We start from the raw sequence: 23,351 nt of genomic DNA on the forward strand, positions 1-23,351 counted from the left end.
CAGCAGCAGCAGGAATCAGGCCCATCTGAGGCTGCAGGCCCTCTGGAGTTCCCTCCTAGGCCATCCTCGCCAAGCCTGCAGGGGCAGACCCCCCGCCCTTCTCAGGTTATCTGGGGACCATCAGCCTCTGCTGGATGGTCTCCTGCGCCACTTCTCCTTCCGCACCCTCGAGTGGGCATACTGCGGCTGAAATAAATGCTTCTCTGTGTGGGAGACAAAGAACAAGAGTGGCCCCTCTGGGTCAGCTGTCTCTCTTGGCTGGCTAGGCCTGCTCTCTCCCAGGCCTCTTCTGAGGCTCCCAGGCGCCCCAGGAGGAGCTTTGAAAGACAGATTGGGGGCTGTTATACTCTGAGCTGTTTGGCTGGAGCTTATGAGAATGTGTTACCTTAACAAACCCCAACCAAGCTGCTCAAGATGCTCATTGGCTGGGGAGCAGGGGCGCAGCTGGAGAGGCAGTATGGCAGGCAGGTCGAAGAGTGTGTGTGTGTGTGTGTGTGTGTGTGTGTGTGTGTGTGTGTGTGTGTGTGTGTGCATGCCTGCCTGGCAGAGCAGGTGAACGTGTGTGTATATGCTTGATCTCGTGTGCAAGAGCATGTGTGAGTGTACTAGAATGGGAAAATGTATTCTTAAGATGTGAGTCTGTGTGCCGGGATGTGTGTGACTCTTAGCTGGAGTGCGTGAAACTTGTGCCCCTGGGTTAGGGGCGGAGTGCAAACCGTTTGAGGGTGAGTGTAACCGTTTCTCAATGTTAACACCTGGGTGTGAGTGAGAGGCCGGCCGGCCGGCGTTCCTGCGGGCCAGGCAAAGGGCGAGTGTGCAGGCACGCAGTGTGTGCAGTGGAGGGTGTGCGCCTGCTCCGAAGGCGCAGGCAGGTGTGCCAGGGCGCGTGCACCAGAGGGTGTCCACATAAATTGTACCAGCCCGTGCTGGGGGTGGGAGGAGAGGGGGCATGCGCCCGGGGCAGGCGCGTGCGCGAGAGCGCGCGTGCCCCCCTCCCGAGCCCGTTGCCATGGGAACGCGCCGCGGCCTGAGTTAATCATTTCCTGTGGAAAGTGCGGGAGGGGCGGGCGCGGGGCGGGCCGAGGAGGCGGCGGCGGCGACGGCGGCGGCGTGGAGCTGCCTCGCGCGGGCGGGCCGGAGCGGGCCGAGCCCTGGGCTCTGCGGCGACGCTGGGATCCTGTCTCCGCTAGGCCGGTGAGTCGGGGTCCGGGCAGGCTCGGACGGGCTGGGACTGGTTCCTCCAGGCGCGCCCGGTGGGCGCCGCGCCCACCCTGCCCGGGGACCCCTCCGTCCCGATCCACCGCAGACGCGGCGACCGGGCCCCAGAGAGCCGGCTGTGCTTGGGGGTCCCACGGCGTCGTCCAGTCGGAGATCCTCGCTGGGACCTGGGCTTGAGGGTGGCACGGCCTCTGGGGTCGCGCCGCCTAGACCCGCTTCGGATTTCATTGGTGGGGAATGTGCAGAGCCTACCTGGGAGCTGCCTGTCAACCAGCGCGCCCCCTTCCCCAGCACGGGTCCCTCCCAGGAAGGCTGCAGTTGGGGCCCACCCTCTGTGTCCCCGGGTAGTTGCTTTCTCTGGCCAGGCCCGAGGTGGGGTGCGCCAGCCCCTAGGTTAGGAGGAAGGGCCTCAGAGATAACCCTCACAAGCCCAGACGAATCAAGTCATTGACAGCTGCAGCTGAGGAATCCCTGCGGGGAGGGGGAGCCCAGAAGCTGTCTGTCCTTTCTACTCCAAGGAACAGCGGAACTCTGGCTGATACAGTGAAAGGCCCGGTCCAGAGACAGTTTAAAGAGGAAGCTGGGTTCAAATTCTTAAGTACATTTGTCACCTCCCACCCTTGAATGCATGTCTCAAGCTTGGGCATTGGGACTACCCCAAGCTTCACCTTCCTTTAGTGTCCTTCTGCCCCAGACTGGGTGAGTGCCCTTCCCAGCCTGGTAGGATTTTTCCCTGTGCCCTTGGCCAGAGAGAGTCATTTGCTAGGAATGCAGCCCCGGAACGGTTCTGTGTGTTTGTGTGGCTGGACTTCAGGGCCCGAGGGAGTGAGTTCTGCTCGCTGTATGGGCACCAGGGAGCAGAGAATTTGACATCTGGATTCCCCCAGAACATGTTCTGTGTGCCAGGGAAAACCTAGCCCAGTCTAGCCACCCCCAAAATGCTCACCCAGGAGAACCAAGCCGTCTTCCAGCAGTGGTGTATAGGTGACTATGAAGTCTACTCCCCGGTCTTTGCACCGTCTCTGGTCTAGACAGGAGGAGAGCAGCTCTACCAGGCTGGCTTAAACCCAGAGAGGCAAGTGCCCCTCCCCCACCCGGCCTCGGCATTCACCCACCCCTGGGACAGTACACCAAAAGATAGCATCTCGGGCTCTTTGTACATGCCAACGCTTCATACGTGCACTGTCTGCTGCTTATGCCAGTCCTGTGAAGGGCATCTCTCACCACTTTACACATGGAGATAAGACCAAGATTGGGTGATTCATTCTCCTAGGTGGCGGGGCTAAGGCCTGAGCCACGCTCATAACTCTACCCCATGAGTTCCAGATGAGTAGAGGTCCCAGGACCCTAAAATCAAACACTTTCTGTATGAGAGTATGTGCTTCTCTCACAGTCTAGAACCCTGGGCTTGTTTGAGATTCCTTGAGATTCCTTGAGATTCCTGACCTCACGTCAGGGTTTCCAGCTGCTAAATTCAGCTGCCTTTTCCTCTTGGGAATCTAGCACACACCCTTCCTCTTTCTTCAGGCCGCCTTTCCAACTTCCCTTCCTGATAGCACAGAAATAATGGTCTCCTACCTCTTGCCCCCCCACCCCCAGACTGAGCTGATGTCCCCTGGAACTCTCTGTCCTACATGGTCTCACCTGCAGAGGACGGTCCTCCCATCTTTCCCCGTTGGCCTGCAGGGTTGGCTTTATGCCCAGCTCTGTGCCAGGCTGCCTGGGGAGGGCGTTTGTATCTGCTCCTCCTGCTTCTTCACCTTCCACGCATCTCAGAGCATCAGCGGTGTGGGGCGACTTATAAGGATCAGCATCTTCCTGACCCTTTGTTCCACATCCCTGCCCCCTTCCCGGTGGGTACCCCACACTGTTGTCAGTCAAGGAAGGAAGAGACCAGGACCCTACTGTCTTCAGTATGTGGCCCTGTGAGCATCAGATCTCAAGTCTTCGGTCTCCGACCCCAGATCCTTGCTTACTTTTCTGCCTCTAGATGCATTGTTCCTGCCCCTCTGTCTGACCTCACATGCCACCTCTCCCCTGTCTCAGCTCATCTCCTTCCCATCCTAGCTAAACTTCCCCCAAAGAAGGAAACAGCTGCCTCCTCGGCCCTCTCCAATTCCTTGAGCCTCTTTGAACTTGCTTTGCAGTTTAGACTGGTCTGGAACTTGCAACCTCTGAGTGCTGGGATGGTAGGTGTGAGCCCCTGCCCCGCTCTCTCTAGGGCTTTCTCTTACTTCGCCATGGCCACCTGACTGTCCTACTTGCTGCTCTCCAGCCACTTCTGAGGACCTCCCTCCTTCAGTCATGGGTTTCCACCCCCACCCCCAGCCCAGCCCTGTCCTTACTTAATACTGCCTTGGTCGGTCTTGCCGATTTCATCCTCACCTTTAGCAGTGGTGGCCTTTAGTACTGAGTCTTGGTGGCTAGCCGCTCCTCCTTCCCAGGCTTTGGTTCGTGTGTGCGTGTGCATGCTCGCGCACTTCAGGATACTCATGTAGTAAGGTATCGTGGAGCATGTGGGCACAGCTCTGTGAGCCCCTCACCCTCAGGGAGGTGGGGGGGGGGGAGACAGACCCTGTTCCACACGTGTTCTCGCTGCCTGGCAGGGGGTGGGGGTGAGGGGTGTGGAAATGGAAAGTGGTCCACAGTCCAGGGAGCTCTGTAGCAAGTCCCTTGGGTGCCCAGTCTGCATCCCAAACTCCGTGGTGCCTCTTTAGGTTTTTTGGGGTTTCTTTTTTTGTTTTTTTTTTTGTTTTTGGTTTTTCGAGACAGGGTTTCTCTGTGTAGTTTTGGAGCCTGTCCTGGACTAGCTCTGTAGACCAGGCTGACCCCGAACTCACAGAGATCCGCCTGGCTCTGCCTCCCTAGTGCTGGGATCAAAGGCGAGCGCCACCACCGCCCAGCCGTGGTGCCTCTTTAAACTGGCTTTGCTTCCGCAACTGGCCTCGACGAAAGTCTGGTCAGCTTAAGTGTTCCCGAGGCTGCTCTGCACACAGGAGGTACTCAAGACAGACTTTTGAGTGAGGAGCGTGGTGGGTCAAGGACAGCCTGGGCTACATGCTGAGACGCTGTCTCAAATAACCAAACTCAAAACAAAAACTCCAAATCCAGAAATCTGTGCTTGAACTCTCTCCGTTTGTCCACTTCCTATCCTGGACCCGTGCTCCTAGCGAACCTCCCTAACCTCCCCTAACCTGTTTGTACTGTGTATGTTTGTTTGTGCTTGAGAGAGGGTTTCACTATGTAGCCCTGGCCGGCCTTGAACTTGCTGTGTACACCAGACTGGCCTTGAACTCTGCCTGCCTCTGGAGTGCTGGGATTAAAGGCATGCACCACCACTTCAATAAACCTTTACCTAACGCTGTGAAGGTTTATTGAAGGTTTGTTCTCTTCTGACTGGATGTTTGAGGATCCATTCTTTCCTAATCAGATGACTTCTGCTAGTGCCCAGCACATAGTAGGCACTCAATAAATGATTATGAAAGAACTGAATGAATGCCTGGCAGGGTGCCTGCCACACCCTCAATACTGAGTTACTTGAATGTGTGAATGAACTGGCTCTGAGAATTTGCTGAATGTAAACCCAGCTTGCCCCTGGCCCTGAGCCAGCCTCTTCTGAGCCCCTCCTCAGTGAGATGCTAATACTCAGGAGTATTCGCTGCTGGGCCACTGGTTTGGGACACAGCCCGAAGGCTGAGACTTAAGCAAGCAGCTGGGTGCAATTAGAAAATGAGATGTCATGGAGGAAAAGGATTAAACTTACCACTGCTTGGAAGCATAGGTTTGGAGCTTCCTCCACACGGGGCAGCTACCCAGTGTGCCCCCTCGAAGATCTTCACAGTGGGTGGCAGACATTGACTCGCTCCTGGCCCATTTGGAAATGCCGTAGTCGGTACCGAGCCCCCTCCTGTGAGTCCAGGGTCCTTAGGGGTTGCTACTCTTTTTTTTTTTTTTTTTTTTTTTTTTTTTTTTTTGGGTTGCTACTCTTGGGGCTGCTATCCTAGGTAGCAGGGGGCCCTTGTTTACAGACCCTTCCAGACGGCACAGCTTATGGGCTACCCACGCCTCTTCAACGCCTTTCCCCTTGTTCTCGCCACAGGCTGCCCGGCACCCAGAAGAGGTTGCTGAGCCCCGGGCCATGGTCCCCTCTCGCAGGACGTGGAACTTGGGAGCCACGCCTTCACTGCGGGGCCTGTGGAGAGTGGGCCGGGTCCAGGAGCCCAAGCCTGGGATGGCTCGCCCCGCCCCAGCCAGCCCAGCCGCCCGCCCTTTCCCACACACCGGCCAGGGGAGATTGAGAACTGGTGAGTCCGCATTTTTAGAATGCCTCTTCTTTTCCCTTCCTTCCTCCAGATCCCAGAGATGAGACTGAGGTTTCTCGCGGTTCCTAAACTCAGTCAGAGCTGTCAGGTAATTACAGGGTAGCCAGCAGCTCAGAGCCGGCTGGGCGTGGAGCGCAGCGCAGTTCAGCGTCACCGGGTGCTCCTTCCCCGCGTCCAGCCGGGGAGGAGGAGAAGGCTGGGGCCGGTTAAACTTTAACAGTCCGTAGCACCGCGGCATCAGCTTCATTCCTGCCAGCCGAACCAGGTCAGGGACTCTGAGATCTCATTTGGGTGCTCTCTGATATCAGCTGGAGGTCGGTAAACAAGGTAGGTGAAGCGGCTGACCTCCTGGGTGCCCTGCTCAGCGCCGACACCTGATTCTGCCAGGCTGCCCTGGACAGGAGTGAGGAGTGAAGGCAGGCTGCTCGGTGTTGCCCAGCCGACTTTGGGTGCCAGGCCCTGGGTTTTCGGTGTCAGCCAGCCAACGCTGCTTTCAAAGCGATCCTACCAGCAGGTCTATATAGGGAGAGGGTCCTGGAGCCTGGGCCACGTCTGTACCCTAGGGAGCTGTCAGCGGTCAGCTTTCTGGGTCATGTCCCAGGTGCTGAGACTGTCAAGGAGCCAGCGGCTCCTCTGTTCTGGGTAGGGGCTGGGTGTGGGGTTGAGGAGCTGCCTTGACCCTTTCCCCAGCTCTGTGTGGGCAGGTAGGCAGGGTGCCCTGGTTGTGTGGGAAGGCAGGGTTGTCCAGGAGAACTGACTTCAGGGGCTTGCTACCTTTTGCTCATGACCTACCTGGAGGAGTGTTCAGATTACCAGCCTGGCCCCCTGGGCCATGAGACCGTGGGGCCTAAGCCCCTCAGTACACAGAAGAGGGGGTACACGAAGGCTCAGAGAAGGCCGGTAACAGATTCCTGCCGTCTCCCTTTCTAACTGTAACCTGTTCACTCTGCCAATGGTAGCCAGGCAGTGCTTTGAGGCTCTGCAAGCTGCTTCTGTGATTGCCCGGTACCGGCCACCCCCTTATACCCTGGGAGCCTTCAGGCTAAGCAGGGGCTCTGTGGGTCAGTCAGAGCTGGTGGTTTGAAAAGAGCCAGGGATGGTCTCTACAAGCTTGTCCCCAGGGTCCCAATGTAATAGAGTTGAGTATGACTTTTCCGGTAAAACAAAACATTTCACCTTGGAAAACTAAGTTTTTCATCTACTTTGTGTGTGTGTGTGTGTGTGTGTGTGTGTGTGTGTGTGTGTGTGTGTATGAATGAAATGAATACAGTGACTTTAGAGACTTCTAGCCAATTTATAAACTTAAGATACAGGTCCAGTGAAACCCGAGTGTGACAGACAGGCACAGGCTTGGCACCTGTGAGTCTCAGTCACCAAGGGCACCTCAGCCCCCCCCATATGTCCCCCCTAGTCTTACTGTCATCGTGAGAGGGATAGACAAGCAGGGCTGGTTGGCACATGGGGTTTGAATATAAGCCCCGGGTGACACTGGCATAGTGTTAACTATTCAGGGTCTCTGGTTTTCTGCCTGCCCAACAAGGGGAGTGTCCTCCACCTCCCTGGGTGGGTGTGATGCAGTTGCTATCCTAATGCTAATATCTGTGGGTCCTTGCTGTGCCTAAATTCTCTTTGATCCTCCCCTTGGGGTTATGCCCCCAGGATATTAGCTTACCCCAGGGTCATGGCTGTGCTTTTTTTTTAACGGGGTCTTACTATGGCTGCCTGGAACTTGCTTTGTAGACCAGGCTAGCTTTGAACTTACAGAAATCTGCCTGCCTCTGCCTTCTCAGTACTAGGATTAAAAGCATGTGCCTGGTGAAAAAAAAAAAAAAAAGCTTCCATTTATTGATTTTTTAAAAAAGATATTATTTTATTTTTAATTTTGTTATGTGTTTTTGTCTGTGTGTCGTTAAATGCACGTGAGAGCAGGTACCTACAGAGTTCAGAAGTATCCGATCCCTTGGAGCTGGACTCATAGGCAGTTGTAAACTACCCAGTGTGGGTGCTGGAACAAAACAGCCTTTTGCAAGAGCTCTGTGTGCTCTGTGACTGAGCCATCTCTCCAGTTGTCTCCACCTTGGCCAGGCTGGAGGGGAGGGGAGGGTGTCCTGCCCCAGTAGAGAGGCCCCAGAAGATGTGCTTTAGCTGTCTCTGGGTACACTTCTGGAAACAGCAGGGACCAGGCCACCCAGTGTGGGTTTGGTCTTAATGAAGGCCAGGGAGAAATTGCCACCTAGAGGCAGCCTGGGTAATAAAGCTGTGTTCCTGTGTACAGTTCACTCAGTGTCTCAGCTGCTTCTTGCTGCTCTCTGCAGAGGAGCTGATGAGCAAGTGTGGACCCCACAAGCCACTGTGGCAACTAGAGAGCCCCAGTAGGGTCTTGGGTACCCTTCAGAGAAGAATCTCAGGGTCCCTTTTGGTAAGAAAATCAGGTAGCCCCAACCTGTCCCTACCCGTGTTTCTGTGTGGAGAGAGCCTGTGAGGCCACATGAAGCCCTGCTGGTCACACCTGGGCAGGTTGGAGGGGGCAAAAACTGAGCTCAGGTCCCTTTGGCCAGTGGTCTTTGGCCAGCAGCCAAGTATGTCCTCTCGCCTGTCTGTCTGTCCTGGAACAGGGCGTGGAAAGGACACCCTAGCTGGTAGTGAGGAAGACTCCAGCACCCGAACTGCAGCTCGCCCGTCCCTGGCACAGTGTCGGGCCCTCAGTGTGGACTGGCCTGGCCCGAGGAGTCCGCATAGACTCTACCTGACAGTTCAGGTAAGCGTGGGCCGTCAGATGCAGGGCGAGGGTGCGTGTGGCCAGTGTGCTGGGTCCTCTGAGCTCAGGCAGTTGGGTCTGGCAGGGAGAAGCACTGGGGACCTGCCAGGCACCTGCTGGCTAGCTAGGCCCTTTGCAATCCACAGCTGAGAGCCTGCATGAATGCAAGAGGTTTCATTTCAGCTTATCTCAGGGAAGATCTCTTAGGAGGTGACAGGAGCTTTTCAGCCACACCCTGGCTGAGGTGGGAAGTGAGGCCTTTGCTAAGATGTGCGGGAACTGGAGGAGATATTGGGAAAACAGGCCGGTTTGGGGGAGCTGTTTATTTCTACATGGACAATGCCTGTGTTCCCTTGTTTGAAGAATCAAAGCAAAGGCCAGGCTGGGCATGGTGCATGCCTTTAATCCTTTAAGGAGGCAGAGGCAGGCAGATATCTTCTGGGAGCTTGAGCCCAGCCTGGTCTACAAAGCAAGTTTAAGGTTAGCCAGGGATACAGAGAGACTGTTTCACAAAAGTGGGGGGTGGGGGGGGGAAGGACTCCAAAGGAAGATGGTGGGGAGATGGGGAGGTTCTTTTCCTCTGCAGATGTCATTGACTTTCAAAAGGCATACTTACTGTATATGGGGGAGGCTTTGATTGTAGAAATAGCACAAAGAGATAGCAGTTTTTATTCACTGCTGTTTTGGAACACAAGCATTAGATCTCACGTCTCAACAGAAAGAAACTGTTTCATATGGATTTTATAGACGAGGCCATGGAGGCTCAGAGCTCAGAGAGGTTGACTCACTTGCTGCTGGTCACACAGTAGGCTGAGATCTGAACTATTGAACACAATTAGCTTGATTTCAATGGTGTAAAGAGGTGTTAATGATGGTGTTGTTGGTGGTGGTGCACGCCTTTGATCCCAGCACTCAGGAGGCAGAGGCAGGTGGAGCTCTGTGAGTTCAAGGACAGCCTGGTCTACAGAGCCAGTTCCAGGACAGCCAGGGCTACAACCCCCCACTCCCACCCCCCAAAACCATCCAGATGGTGTAAAGAACTCACAGTATAATCCCTAGAAGCTGTGTGCCCCTCATGGCCCTTCGACAAGTCCACCATGAAAGGTTCATCTTCACTCACTTTCTTACTTGTGCTCCCACCAGTTACATGGTTTTTATATTCACTCTTGCACATTATTCTGCGACATGCTGTTTCCCTCAGTCATCCTGGAGATTTCTTCCTACATGTCAGTCACAGAGCACCACCTCCATTCCCTTAACCCTGCATAACACCCCACTTGAGAATTTACCATAGACTACCATTGGGCTGTGTGTATGGTTTAGCATTGGAGCCCTTGCCTGACATGCACGAAGCCTTAGGTTCCCATCAACACCAAATATCGATGGTGGTCGATGGTAAAATCCTGCATCTGCCCTGGGTGTTATCTGATTACAGGGAGCTCCTTTGACGTTCAAGCAGTTGTGACGTTACTATTTTACATTCATTGTGTATATGTGTGTGTGTGGGGGGGTGCTTGGGGTGGGGTGGGTGCAGCACAGTGGGCCTGTGGAGGTTAGAGAACAGCTTGTAGGAGTAGGCTCCCCTTCCGCTGTATAGGTTCTGGGGACGGGAACTCAGGGCATCTGGTGCCTTCATCCAGTGAGCCGTCTGGCGGGCCCACGTTAGTTTGTTGTTTGCTTTGTTCTGAGACAGGCTCTCACTATTTAGCCCTGTCTGGCTTTAAACTCACAGAGATCTGCCAACTCAATCTCCTAAGTGCTGGGAATAAAGGCATGTGCCACCATACCCAGCTGTACTAGCTTGGTATGGCATTTGTTGGTTTTTAGATTTATTTCCATGTGTTTGAATGTTTGCCTATGTATATGTACCATGTGCATACCTGCTGCCTGAGGATGCCAGAGGGAATCAGATGTCTGTAACTACCATGTGGATGGTGGGAACCAAATCTAGGTTCTCTACAGCTCTTCAGTAGATCTGCTGATACTCCATGTCTAGAACTAATTAACGTGAATTCCCACATGGGTGCTAGGAACAGAACCTAGGCTCTCTACAAAAGCAGCAAGTGCTCTTAATTGCTGAGCCATCTCTCTGGTGCCACTGGCTTAGTTCGGGTTTCTATTATGCAACAAAACACCATGACCAAAAGCAAGTTGGAGAGGAAAGGGTTTATTTGGCTTACAGCATTGCTGTTCATTTCTGAAGGGAGTCAGGACAGGAACTCAAACAGGGCAGGGTCCCGAAGGCAGGAGCTCATGCAGAGGCCATGGAGGGGAGCTTTTTACTGGATTGCTTCCCATGGCTTGCTCAACCCATCTTCTTATAGAACCCAGGACCAGCAGTCCAGGATGGCACCACCCACCGTGGGCTGGGCCCTCCTCCATTGATCACTAAATGAGAAAATGCCTTACAGCTGGATCTCAAGGAGGCATTTCCTCAGCTGAGGCTCTTTCCTCTGATGACTCTAACTTGTGTCAAGTTGACACACAAAACCAGTACAGCCTACATTAGTATATGGTTTTCAAGATTTTTATTTTTATGTATATGTGTTTGGTCACATATATGTCTGCTGCCTGTGGAGGCCAGAAGAGGGTATTGGATCTTCTCAGACTGGAGTTACTAATGGTCATGAGTCACCATGTGGGTATTGGGAATTGAACCTGGGTCCTCTGGAAGAGCAGCCAGTGCTCTTACCTGCTGAGTGTCTCCAGCCCTCCTGCATTAATATTTTAGTATGTGCATTTGCTGAACAGATATTTATGGACTGGCTGCCTTCCGCCAGTGCATCTTAGCACAGGTGCTGGGATGCTGAGGAGGGAAATAAGGAAGATAGCCCAGTAGAGGCTCCAGAGAGTCACTAATGACCTCAGATGCATGAATACAAATGGGAACCCAGGAACACAACTTCAGAGGATGAAGTGCCAGAGTTGTCTGGGGGTGCTGCCCAGATTCCCCTCCTGGTCTTCTTTCTTTCTGTTTGTTAGACAAGGACCCCCTCTGTAGCCTGGGCTGGTGTGGAACCCAATGGCAGATACTCCTGCCTCGTGGTGACAGGCATAAGCCACCATGCCTGGCTTTTCCTCACATCTTCTATGGCCTCATGCACACATCCTGCCCTTCTCGTAGCCACCGTGCAGAGCTGGGATGAAGCAAGTGGAGATGATAGTCCGCCTGGGTGCTGGGGAAACACACACCTTTGAGCCACCCTCGCTCCGGCAGCTGCAGCCCTGGGCTGCTGCTCTGGACGGGACCCCAGGGATGATGGTGCTTCAGACACCGCTGCTTCACTATGTTTCTCGGTTCTTGTGAGATTCTCCCGGGGGCTGAACCGCCCGTACTTCTTTCCTTTGTGAGGTCTGCGAGGAGAGCGGCTCTGGTGAGACAATAAATAGTTAAGAGTACCAGAGGGAAGTTAAATCGGGAGGCTGTGGTCAGGAGCTGCAGCTCAGCTGGGTGGTGGCCCTGTTCTTGAACTTTGATTATGGGGTGCTAGGCTGTGGCTGCTGTGGAGGCCTGGGCTCAGCGGTTCTGCTGACGCTCCATTCAGAAGCCTATAGTGACTGGCTCCCACGTTCATGTCCTTCCGGCCCCTGCCGAGCCCTGCCATGTTTATGGATGTGGATGTGTGCTGGAGTGTGTCCCAAGCACGGTGACTCGACCTGCAGGTCACAGATTCAGTCACTCCAGCCTTGCTCCAGAAACTACAGCATGAGCTGTACCCACAGAGGCAGTGCAGAAATTCCCAGCCCCTGGGGACGTCTGTCCTTCCTGTGCTTCGGCCAGCAGCCCAGAAATAGTGTAACCTTTGCTCCTGTCTGAAGGCAAGTGGAAACTTCCAGCTGCTGCCGTCCCCGCCACCCCACCTCCCCCAACCTGCTCGAGATGGTGTGGCAGTTGGTTGGAGGGTGGGGACAAAATGAAGCGGAGGAGAGTTTTCCTAAATACGAAGATGAGGGAGCAAGAGGCCAAGGGCGTGGCTGACCAGGCACCTGCCCCGGCTGCTTTTCACTCTTGCAGTTCTTTTGTTTGGCGTTTGATGCTCAAAGTGAAAGAGTGGAGACTAGAGAAATAACCGATCACAGCTATCTACGTGGTGCTTATTGTATGCCAGGCACTTCAAGTGTGCTTCACTTGCGGCTGCCACTGATTTGCCCACTGGCACTAGAGGGCAGAGGTTAGGGGTTCTCATTGATACGATGGTGAGGAACAGCCACTGGGAGGATGCAGAATCTGTCCACAGCCACACGGCACGCAGGTGACATACTGTCTCACTGGGCTTTGCCCTCCCTGTACTGAGCGTTAAAAAAATATATGTAGCAGCTGGCCTGGGATGTTGGCATGCACCTTAAATTCCAGTAGTGAGGAGGCAGAGGTGGACGGATCTGTAAGTTCCAGGCCACCCAGGGCTACAGAGTGAGACCCCGTAAATAGATAGAATAACACTTGACTTGAGAGGGCATGAAGACATAAAAGCCTCTTCCCAGATCCCTCCATGGACAGAAACAAACCAAACCAAACTATGTTGATAAGGTGAAAAATTCAAACCCCAGACGTCTCCAGAATGACCGGGAAGTCCCTGTCTGCTCCTTGTCTTGCCTTTTCTCCTGTTATGAAATTTATTTCCGTGCCCCAGGTTTAAATTGCTTTTGTTTCTATCTCAGTGGGTCTCTGTGTGCACGCCCCACACCAAGCACACACAGCTGCTTGTGGGCTCCCCAGTTCATTTTCATCTATACCTTGTGTATGACCCTCACATGGGATCACACTTCCCACACTGTTCTGCCCCTTGCTTGGTGTCTTTCTCTATGAGCTGTAGGGGTTGTCTCTGAATGAAGCACCCCTTTCTGGCCTCTCCACTCGTCTGCTCCAACCCGGCTACCTTTGCCTCAGTCCCTTGACCAGGACATGGGGTCACATTGCCCCTGGATAGCCCCATGGGACAGAGCATGAAGGAGGCAGGTTGGTCATTGTCCTGGTCAGATGAACTCATGTGTAGCCTCCCAGTCCTGGGAGTGCCATCGTTAGGTGAGAGGCCGTCTGCCAAGGTGTTGGTGCAGGTAACACTACAGGGGAGTTGCCCCAAGTCTGCTGTGTGGATAGCGGGACTGGATAGTCGCCTGGGATGGTGTGAACCAGCTGCTCACATGCTGGTTGGTGACTCCTGCCCCACAGAGCCTGCAGGGATAGCGCCAGCGTCATCCAGGGACCCTAGGTTCTTCGAACCTTTTTTACTGGTGCGGAGGCTGGCTACTGTGGGTCCCGAGAGTAAATCACCTCCATCTTCCTGTGGGATGTTAGTCTGGCTTCCCGGGATCCCAGGCAGGCCTCTTTGTCCACATCTCCCTGGTGGAGACAACCTGCTGGGCCCGGGGACCAGATGCTCACCATCCCAGGGCGAGGGTCCCTCCTCAGCACAGTCCCCTTCACGAGAGGATTCTGGTTGTGTCTTGGCAGCAGGCCCTGCAGGACAAGGGGTACGAGAGCAAGAGTCAGGGGACGAAAGAAGACCAGCTCCTGAAGAGGCAGGCACCGGCCCCCAGGCGGGACCGGGAGGCCCCCGAAGCTGGTGGCGCCATGAATGTAGAAAACACAGGTAAAGGAGGTCAGCCCTACCATCGGCACACCTGGCTGAGCTGGTGCAGGATGGAGGCTCCTGGGGGTCCCAGCTGTCCCGCACTCCGCCCCACAGCTGGAGGTGGCTCAGCCAGTCTGGCCACCTGACGTGAACTTGAGACCCTGGACAGCCTCCTCCAGATTCAGGGACAGCCATGTGTCTGTCCTCTTTCTCGTCCCGTCCCTTGTCCCAGGGCCACCAGGGCTCCACCCAGATAAGAGACCTTGGCCACTGGAGGCTGGGGTTGGATTTCCTTTCTTTTTGTCTTTTCCAAGCACCCATCTAAAGCAGGGCCCAGGAGCAGCCTCCCAGACGCCACTGGTGCCCGCCGCAGGGGCCTGGCTGTGTTCTGGTCAGAGGATCTAGAGGGCAGGATTTGTTCCCCTCCCTTCAGGCTGAGAAAACAGCCTGTGGTTCCATTATCCTCAGTCCACTGTGGCACCTAGAGCTGACTGGTTTTAGAAGGTTCTCCGGGCTCATTTGCAGTCCTCTGGGTTTTCTGTAGTAAGTACAGGCCAGTGATCACAGAGAAAGAGCCTCCCAAGCAGCCTCAGGGCAAGGCCAGGAGTGTGGGGGAAAGGTGTCGATATCCCAGAGTCTGTGTGTCTGAACTTGCTGTGGTTCTTGGAGGAGGTCACTCCCTCCTCCAAGTCTGGGCCAGTGCCTATTCTGGGTGAGCCCTGGTCCACCTAGATTCAGGGCTGGTATAGGGTCTGGCTGAGCAATGGGCAGCCAGGGTTTCAAAATGGCCAGCATTTAGCCAGCTAGGTAGGATAGGCCCAGAGGAGGAAGGCTAGGTCCTCCTAGCAATGAAGACTGGCACAGTAGCTGAGCCCTGGGCCCTGTGGTGGGTGTGCTTCTAGAAACTGACCTGTCAGGTGGTAGCTTCCTCAGCACAGGGCTTGTTCTGTTCAAGCGCCCTTGGGCCTCACCTCCCCTGACTTCTTCCCATTTCAGACCTCCTTTAGGTTCTTCAAGAGTGTTTCTTCCACTACCCATGATTCTGCAGCTTCCGCTTAACTCCTGGCCCCCGACACAGGGTGCCATGCTGAGGTCTGGGCCTCAGGGCCTCCCAGGACAAGAGCCTTGTCATGGATGACAGGCCTGCCGAGGCCTGTGATAGTCACCCACACCTGTGTTACCTATGGGATCCCAGCTTCTTTCCCAGGGCTGCTTTTGGGCTTGGCACATCGTAACTGTTTCGCATAGGAAGAGCCTGCAGGGTCCCTCCCATGTGACTCAAGAGGCAAGACCAGCTCTCAGCAGCCGAGCCCAGCACATTCTGTCCTGCACCAATGCCGTCTGTGGCCATGCTGATCACATGCCACCCGTGGCAACCCCGTGTGCTGGCCTAGAAGCATCGGGCTGCCCTTACTGCCTCTAGAATAGATCACAGAGGCCGGGCCAGCTCTGTGTGACTTTGGTGCTGTGTCACATGCAGAGCCACACAGCCGAGGCCACTGGCCCAGCATGGATTATTCAGCCCCAGCTCCCTGGGAGGAGGGGACACCAGCCCCAGCTCCCTGGGAGGAGCAGAACCCCCATTAGCTACTGCTTCCCATTCCCCTGTGCTGCCCTGGGGCTTTGCAGAACTGTAGTCAAGGGTGCTATTGGTAGGCGTCAGACCCAGGGAGGCCCCTCGCCTCATCGAAGTGGGAGGCTCACCAGCTGGCACCAGCCTTCGGCACTCCCAGACACATTGCAGGGCTCCGCTTGGGCTGCTGAGGGGAGAGGGCAAATCCTTCTCTTGTTCCCCCGCGCCCCCCGGACTGCTGCTGACTCCTCAGTGCACAGGCCATGCTCATCTGTGGAGCGAGCACTGGCCCTCGATGCTTGTCCTGTGTCTCCCATTCCGATGACAGAACGGCAGGTATGGGACAGGAAGGACTTAGGCTGAGGCCCTGCCTGACTTGGTATTTGTCCCTTTCTCGCGCATGTGTGGCCCCACATGCAGGCACCAACCTGTGAGTGCGCCTGGTTGCCCCTGTCGCATGCGCTGGTCTGTCAGTGCCCTGATGGGTTGCGCTTGCACATCTCCCCTTGCCCCTCCTCCATGCACAGGCGACCACTGCCCACAGAGCAGCTGGGAAAGCCCCGTCCCCGTCCCCTCAGCTGTGCTCTTGAGAGGGCGTGACTTAGCACGAAGAGCCCAGAGAGGCCCTAGCCCTTTAGACTGGAAAACACCGCTTTGGAGGGAGTCAGTAAAAACTGCTTTCCTAAGTCTTGGTTTAGGCAGTTTTGTCCCCAGAAGCTGCTGCTGAAGTGACCTCTTCAAGGCAGACCTGGAGGTCCCCTTCAACCCCATTTTGCCGTAGCCTTCAGGCCTCGTCCTAGCCCACCTGCTTGCATCTCTTCCCACTGATGGTGTGCTCTGTTGTGATGGCCGTATCCCTCCTCCAGGCAGCCCTCCACTGCCGTGCTCATCAGCCACTACTTTGCTTGTAGGTGGGCGGCTCTTTGGCATCGGGAGGTGCTCAAGCCTGTCGGGGTCACCAGGCCCAGACCCCGTGGTACATAGGACGGTGGAGGCCATGTCCCAGCTTCAGGAGGAGCTGGTGGTCCTTCGGGAAAGGCTGGCCCTCCACGACAGTGACCGGCAAGCCACAACTACCCAACTGCAGAACCAGGTACCTGGGGAGGCAGGGACAAGCAGAGGCCACTGCCCACTGTGGAGCAGGTCAGAGGACATTGTTAGGGTGCCTGGACCCCACCGAAAGTCAGGTGGTGACATTCTTCTGGTTTGGGAAGATGCTACAGGGTGAGGAGGTTCAAACTCAGGTTGTTGTACTTGGCAACAAGTGTCTTTAACACCTGAGCATCTTCCCAGACAAAACATTTCCCCTTTAATTGATGAAATCTACTTGCTTATTAAGAGGGGAAGTTGAAAGTGAAGTACCCAGCCTTTCTGGTGTCCCTAGCCCCGCTCTGGTGTCCCTAAATCCCCACTTTGGGATCCTCAACCCAACCTCAGGTCTCAGATAACTTGGGAGTTCAAAATGGTACCTAGCCTTTGCTCAGGTTTTCTGTGAACTTTTTGATTGCATGTTTATAACAGTGTTCTCCAGAGATGGTTCCTGAAGCTCCGTACCTATGAGCTGCTCTCTGTAGGGTCCAGTCCCGTGGAGACATGGTCAAACTCCTGGGCCTGGAGTCGGGAGCAAACCCTGACTCTGGCAGTACTCCTTAGCCCCGTGGCCCTGGGCTAGGTAACTGCCAGTCTGCACCTCGTTTCCTTAACCTGATTACAGAACCTAGATGTGCTGTTCCCTGTCACTCTGTGCTGTACCACGTCATAGGGGCAGGTTGGAACCACAGAAGTAGATCTGTCTGAGGCTATCTTGGCTGTAGGAGCATTGTCTGTCCTCTGAACTCCATCTTCTGATTTCTAGCCAGCTGATGAGTGTGGCTTTGTTGTTATCAGATGGGTCGGTCATAAGTGTGGACAAGAAGTTGATTATGAACTATAAAGTGTAGGGTTCCTGTGGCCTCTTGTCTCCCTGAGCCTCACAGTGGGTTTTATTGTTGTTTTGTGTTGTTGGCTGTTGGTTTTGGTTTTGGTTTTTCTGAGAGAGGCTCCCGATCTAGCCCAGGGTGCCGTGGAACTCCCTAGCGGGTAGCGCCCACCTTCTGGCCACTGTGAATAAGACTGCTACAGTAACTACGTACAGCTGTGCCTTCAAGTGCCCGCTTTCGGGTCTTTGGAGTGTATGCCCGAATCGGAGTTGCCGAGTCATGCAGGGTTTCATTGCTTACTTTTGTTTATTTATTGTTCAGACAGGGCTTTCTTTTCCTCTTTTTCAGACAGGATCTCACTATGTAGCTCTGGTTGGCCTGGAACTCCCTGTGTAGACTAGGTCGGCCCCAAACTCTGAAACTCGTAGAGATCCGCTATTCTCTCTCTCTCTCTCTCTCTCTCTCTCTCTCTCTCTCTCTCTCTCTCTCTCTCTCTCTCTCTCTCTCTCTCTCTGCCTTGCAAGTGCTGGGATTAAAGTTGTGTGCGGCTGTGCCCCACTGCGACAGGATCTTGATATTGACTGCTGTTGACCTTGAGATGACCTCCTGCTTCCTGCCCCCTGTACACTGGTATTGCAGGTGTAAACCACGCACCTGATTCCATTTGTTATAATTATTATACTTTTTTTTTCTTGCTGTGTAGCCCTGGCTGGCCTGGAACTCACTACTTAGACCATTGTGACCTTGAACTCACAGGCAATAATCCTGTCTCTGTCTCCTGAGGGCTGGGGCTACAGGTGTTCACCCCCCAGGCCTAACTCAGTTTTTGGTTTTTGAGTTTTCCCACGGTGGCTTCACTGTGTCCCGTGTCCACCAACGGTGCCCGGGGGTCTGGTGTCTCTGTGTCCTCACTGGCACTTACTGAGCAGCCATTCCAGCGGGCGTGCAGTGGTGTCTCATTGTGGGTTTTAAGTTCTTCGTTTTTCAGTCCAGGTGATTTGATTTCTGTTATATCCTTTACTTCATCTGGATAGTAATCCTTCCTCAGGCGATTGGTTTGCACATTTCCCTCCCACTCAGTGGTTACCTTTCACTCTGCTTGGTGTCTTTTGTTTCAGGGATGAAAATCTGAAGCTTTATACCTGTGATTTTTTTAATGTTTTATTTTTACTTTTTTTATGTGTATGTGTGATTTGCCTGCACACGTGTCTGTGTACCACATGCATGCAGTACCTGCAGGAGCCAGAAGAGGGCATCAGATTCCCTGGGACTGGCGTTGTACACAGCTGCTTTGCAGTCTCTGGGAGTCAAACCTGGGTCTCTGGAAGGAAGAGTAGCCAGTGCTTTAATTCTGCATCATCTCTCCAGCCCTTATACTAGTGGTTTTGGTTGACTTGTAGAAGTATGAAAGCTAATTTTTGTAAAGGCCACATAACTATTTTTTTTTCCTTTTACTCTTCATGTTTTGGGGACTGTATCAAAAAATCACTGCCACATTGAGTGTTACAGAGTTTTTCTTCTGTATTTTCTCCTGAGAGTTTTATCGTGTAATTTCTTTGACCCATTTTGTATATTACCCTATGGTGTGTGGGTAAGGGCCCAGCTTTGTTATTTGACACTCGGAGAACCAGTTTGCCACCCCCAGCTGTCAAAAAGATTGTTCTTCGCCGTTGCATGGCCTTGGCACACTTGTCAAAAATCACTAGAACGTGTATGTGAGGTTTGTTCTGGACTCCTTCGTCCTTCCTGTTGTCTTCATGTCTGTCTGTCTGTCTGCCAGAGCCACACTGCTTTGACTGCTACAGTACGGAAGTCAAGACAGACTTCCACCTCCATTTTTCTTGTACAAGACTTGTCTGTTGACATAGGAATTTTTGGATGGATTTTTTTTTTTTAATGCCTTTAGAAAAGGCTGTTAGGGTTTTGGCAGGAATTGTCTTGGCTCTCTAAATTTCTCTGCACATTGTTAAAACCCTTATATTTTTATTATGTATACAGCATATATGACAGCAGGCCAGAAGAGGGCACCAGATCTCATTACAGATGGTTGTGAGCCACCATGTGGTTGCTGGGAATTGAACTCAGGACCTCTGGAAGAGCAGTCAGTGCTCTTAACCTCTGAGCCATCTCTCCAGCCCTATTGATTGAGTCTTTAACCCATGACTATAAGACACTTTCCCTTTATGCCGTCTTTAATGTTCTTAGCAACCTTTGTAGCCTCCATTCCATGTTCTTACCTTTCTGGTGTGTGTGCACACGCATGTACACACCAGTTGCATGCATGGGTAGAGGCTGACATGGAGTGTTTTCCTCTATTACCCTCCACCTTATGTTTTGAGATACGGTCTCTCACTGAACCCGAGCTCACCATTTCAGCTAGACTAGCTAGACTGGGAGGCTAACGAGCCCTTGGGATCTGTCTGCCTGTCTGTCCTTCCTTCCTTCCAGCACTCCAGTTACAGGTGTGTGCTGCCATGCCTAGGTTTAGAAAATATATTCTTAAATCTTATTTTTATGTGGAAGGGTGTTCTGCCTACATGTGTGTCTCTGCACCACAGTGCTCTTGGAAGCCAGAAATGGCTGTTGGATCTCTCATGACTGCAGTTACAGATGGCTGTGAGCTGCCATGTGGGTGCTGGGATTTGAACTCAGATCCTCTGGATGAGCAGTCAGTGCTCTTAACCAGTGAGCCATCTCTCCAGCCCCAGCCATGCCTAGCTTTTTACATGGATGATGGCGACCTGAACTAAGATCCATTCGTTTCAGCAGCAAGCACTTTACCTAGGAGCCATCTGCCCAGCTCCTCTTGTTTAAATGTATTCTGATTTTATTCTTTCTGGCTGCTACTGTAAGTGGAATGATTTTATTTTCTACTTTGAATAGTCTGTTGTTATAGCAACACAACTGATTTTTTCGTTGATTTCATATCCTGCGACTTTGCTAAAGTTAATAGTTCTTACTGGCCAGATTTTAAAATCAAATTACTTGCCAGTTTTAAATCTCAATTTGCATGAAAATCTGCCCCCCTCTCCCCCAGTACTGGAGATTGAACCCAAAGCTTGTGTGTGCTAGACCAGTGCTCAGCCACACCCAGCCCTGGCCTTCTCTTCTGTTCCTGACATTGGAAGATATAGCTCATTTGACATTCCCACACTGGCAGCCTCTGCATGAAGTCATGTGGCAGTTCTGGTCTTTAGCGGAGTGGTCATCCGTCTGCCCACCGTAGCCCAATATCATGCTTGATGGCTTCATGCTCTGTGCCAACCTCAGCACCCACTGTGTCTTTAAGGGCACTCCTGCACTCCGGCATTCACCTACATTTACTAAGAACCAGCCTAGGGCAAGGCACTAGGAATGCAGTTCTGAGGGTCACTACAGATCTCTTATGCTAGCCCAGGGTGAGCATCCTTAATGCCCAAATCCTAAATGCTCCAAAATCCAAAACCCTATATCAAACATGATACCCCAACTCTGACAGCTAAGCCTGAACAATGTTTATTTCATGCACAAAAATGTTAATTAAAAATACTGTAAAAATTACCTCAGACTATATGTATAAAGTGCATATGATACATGGGTGAACTCTGCTTAGACGTGGGCCCCATGCCCAAGATGTTTCATTGTGTATATGCGAAAATTTAATAATCTGAACTACAGAAAACTTCTGGTCCTGAAATTCAGGTGCCTGCTGCCCAGTGTGTAGTGGAATGTGTGATGTGCCGGCCTTGGCAAGCACATTGCACAGATTTCCTCATGTAGTCTTGAAGGCCTTGATGAGGTCGCCTCGTAGTGCAGATGGGGAAGTGGAGAGGCACGGGGAGGTGAAGGGACTTGTCTGTGGTTGCTCTCACGAGCTGAGGTCTGGTCGGTGTTCTCAAATGCTGCTCCTGCTCCTCACGGGTGGAGGACTCGGGAGCCTCTCGGCACGGATACAGCTGTGTCCACCAGGCCGGGCCAGCCTCCTGGCTGGGGAGTATGCGAGGCAGAGTGGGTGAGTTGGTTGTGGGAGGGGTACTGCCTTGATCCCCGGGGGCTCCAGGTGAAATGCCAGCTCAGCAAGGCTCTGCAGTACTCTTGGCAGGGCCTCTTTTTTGCCTAGAAATAGCTGCTGACCAGGCTGCCCAGGCATGGTGGGAGGTATAGAGGTAATCACTGGGTTGGGAGCAGACAGCTGAGAAAATGCAGACCTGACTGGGTACCCCACCTCTACCCAGCTGCTTCTGCCATGGTAAATGCGGGTTTGTGTCAGGTAAGTAGACAGACAGGCCCCAGTCACTCTGCCCCCTGCCTCAGTTTCTCTAGCTCAGTGGTTCTCAATTTTCCTAGTACTGCAACCCTTTAATACAGTTTCTCATGTCGTAGCGACTCCCAAAAATAAAATTATTTTTGTTGCTACTTCATAACTGAATTGTGTTACTGTGATGACTTGTGAAGAAAGTGTTTTTGGAGATAGAGGATTGCCAAAGGGGTCAGGATGCACAGGTGGAGAACGCTCCTCTAGCTGATAGCCTCAGTGCGGGGGGGGGGGGGGGGGGGGGGGGGGGGGGGGGGGGGGGGGGGGGGGGGGGGATGTTGCCCAAGGCCAGGCCAGTGCTCCCTTCACCTCTGGGAGACTCAGGAGTTACGAACATTGCCCTCTGCTGTTGAACTGCTCTGAGCACCCGCTGCCTGCTTGGCCTTTGTAGACCTTTGCAGCACCCCCCCCCCCCAAGCTCCCAGCGGCAGGCCAGCTGTGAGTGCCCCCCCCCAGGCTTGCAGGGTGTGGTACCTTGCTCTCTGCTCTTCCTGTTCCTGTCTTCCATCCAGTTCTCTGGGCATTCCATCTGTTTCAGGCACCTGCTTATTCTGCCCCCCAAGCCCTCTCAAAACAGAGCCACCCTCCCAAGTACAGGCCGGGACCTTCTCCTGGCAGCGGGATCTAACTGCCCTGCCCAGCCAGGTGCAGCTGGTCCTCAGGGGCCATGAAGGAGTTAGAGGTTATGCCTGGGGGTGGGGGGCGATGGCCACCCCTAATAGGGTGCCCTTCAGACAAATAGAGTTAGATTCCCCTGCTCTGCCTCCTGAGATGAGCTCACAGGTAACTTAGTGTCTGAAGTCTCAGGTCAAAACGGTCTTTTATGGTCCCTCCCTCCTGGTCAACAAGTCTGTCCCATCATATCCATCTCCTGCATCTCCTTGTTTACCCCAGCAGAAGCAGCAACACTTGAGCTGCCATTATGATGCAAGAAGGAGCTAGGCTGTAGACAGGCCAGAGGTCCTCACTCCCAGGAAGCATTGCCAGCCCCACGTTCCCTACAGCAGGGCTGAGAGCCCAGCATCAGCCAGCATTGGAAACAGCCAAGGTCAGAACTTTAGCCTTGGTGAGGCAATATGGAGAGGTAGAAAGTGGATCCTCTTCTTCTAGGGTGAGGGAAATGCAAGAGAAGGTCATACACTTAACCGCGGCCTGTGATTCTACAGCCTGGAGGCTCCGCTCCTTTGTATTAGCCACACAGGGTTTTCTTTGATAAACTGCCATGAGGCAGGCTGCAGGGGCTGGGCAGAGTTGTCAAAAAGGACTGGAAAGAGCCCTCTGGTCAGAAATGCCACGCACCGAGGGCACTCTGAGCTTGTTGGGGGCTGAAGGCAGTACATGTGGGCAGCACAGCTTCGAGCTGGCACTTCAGACTTCAGACTTTGCCCTCAGAGCACCAGCGATCAAGGGCTAGCTTTGCAGCTGCCCTGCAGACAAATCCCACAGTCGGCCTAGCTGCTTCCCCGATGGTAGGACTTAGGGCAGCTCGGCTTTCTGGTGCCTAACTCTGCTTGTGGCCAGAGGGCACACTTGCCCGTGCGCTGGGTTCTCAGCCCCGTGTGGGTAGTGGTAATGAGTGGAGAACTGGCGTGGGCCTTGCTTTCCTGCCAGGCCCGTGGCTGGGAGTGCCCCTAGGAAGGACCTTACTGGAGGTGGGCACAGAGGGGAGTAAGTTTTCTCAAGTCTTAGCTTTT

The 23,351-nt window shown here is 53.6% G+C and overlaps 1 protein-coding gene across 8 annotated transcripts in view; it reads left to right on the plus strand.

Annotated features, from left to right (window-relative positions):
* The first annotated feature begins 344 nt into the window (after positions 1–344).
* Kifc3 (kinesin family member C3) overlaps positions 345–23,351 on the plus strand; it is a 34,731-nt gene continuing 11,724 nt past the window's right edge. Inside the window, exons 1-5 of one of the 8 annotated variants that reach the window (XM_052729589.1) lie at positions 345–464; positions 5,318–5,522; positions 8,156–8,298; positions 13,751–13,889; positions 16,356–16,537. In XM_052729589.1, the coding sequence (XP_052585549.1) occupies positions 5,357–5,522; positions 8,156–8,298; positions 13,751–13,889; positions 16,356–16,537 (630 nt within the window). In that variant the 5' untranslated portion in view covers positions 345–464; positions 5,318–5,356. Of the gene's footprint in view, positions 465–515; positions 726–1,063; positions 1,195–5,015; positions 5,128–5,317; positions 5,523–8,155; positions 8,299–13,750; positions 13,890–16,355; positions 16,538–23,351 lie in introns of those variants that run through there. The other 7 variants (XM_052729588.1, XM_052729592.1, XM_052729590.1 and 4 more) reach the window with 7 other exon arrangements.

This window comes from Peromyscus californicus, unplaced genomic scaffold, assembly GCF_007827085.1.
Source record: "Peromyscus californicus insignis strain IS unplaced genomic scaffold, ASM782708v3 Scaffold_8__1_contigs__length_139910024, whole genome shotgun sequence".
Classification (NCBI taxonomy): domain Eukaryota; kingdom Metazoa; phylum Chordata; class Mammalia; order Rodentia; family Cricetidae; genus Peromyscus; species Peromyscus californicus.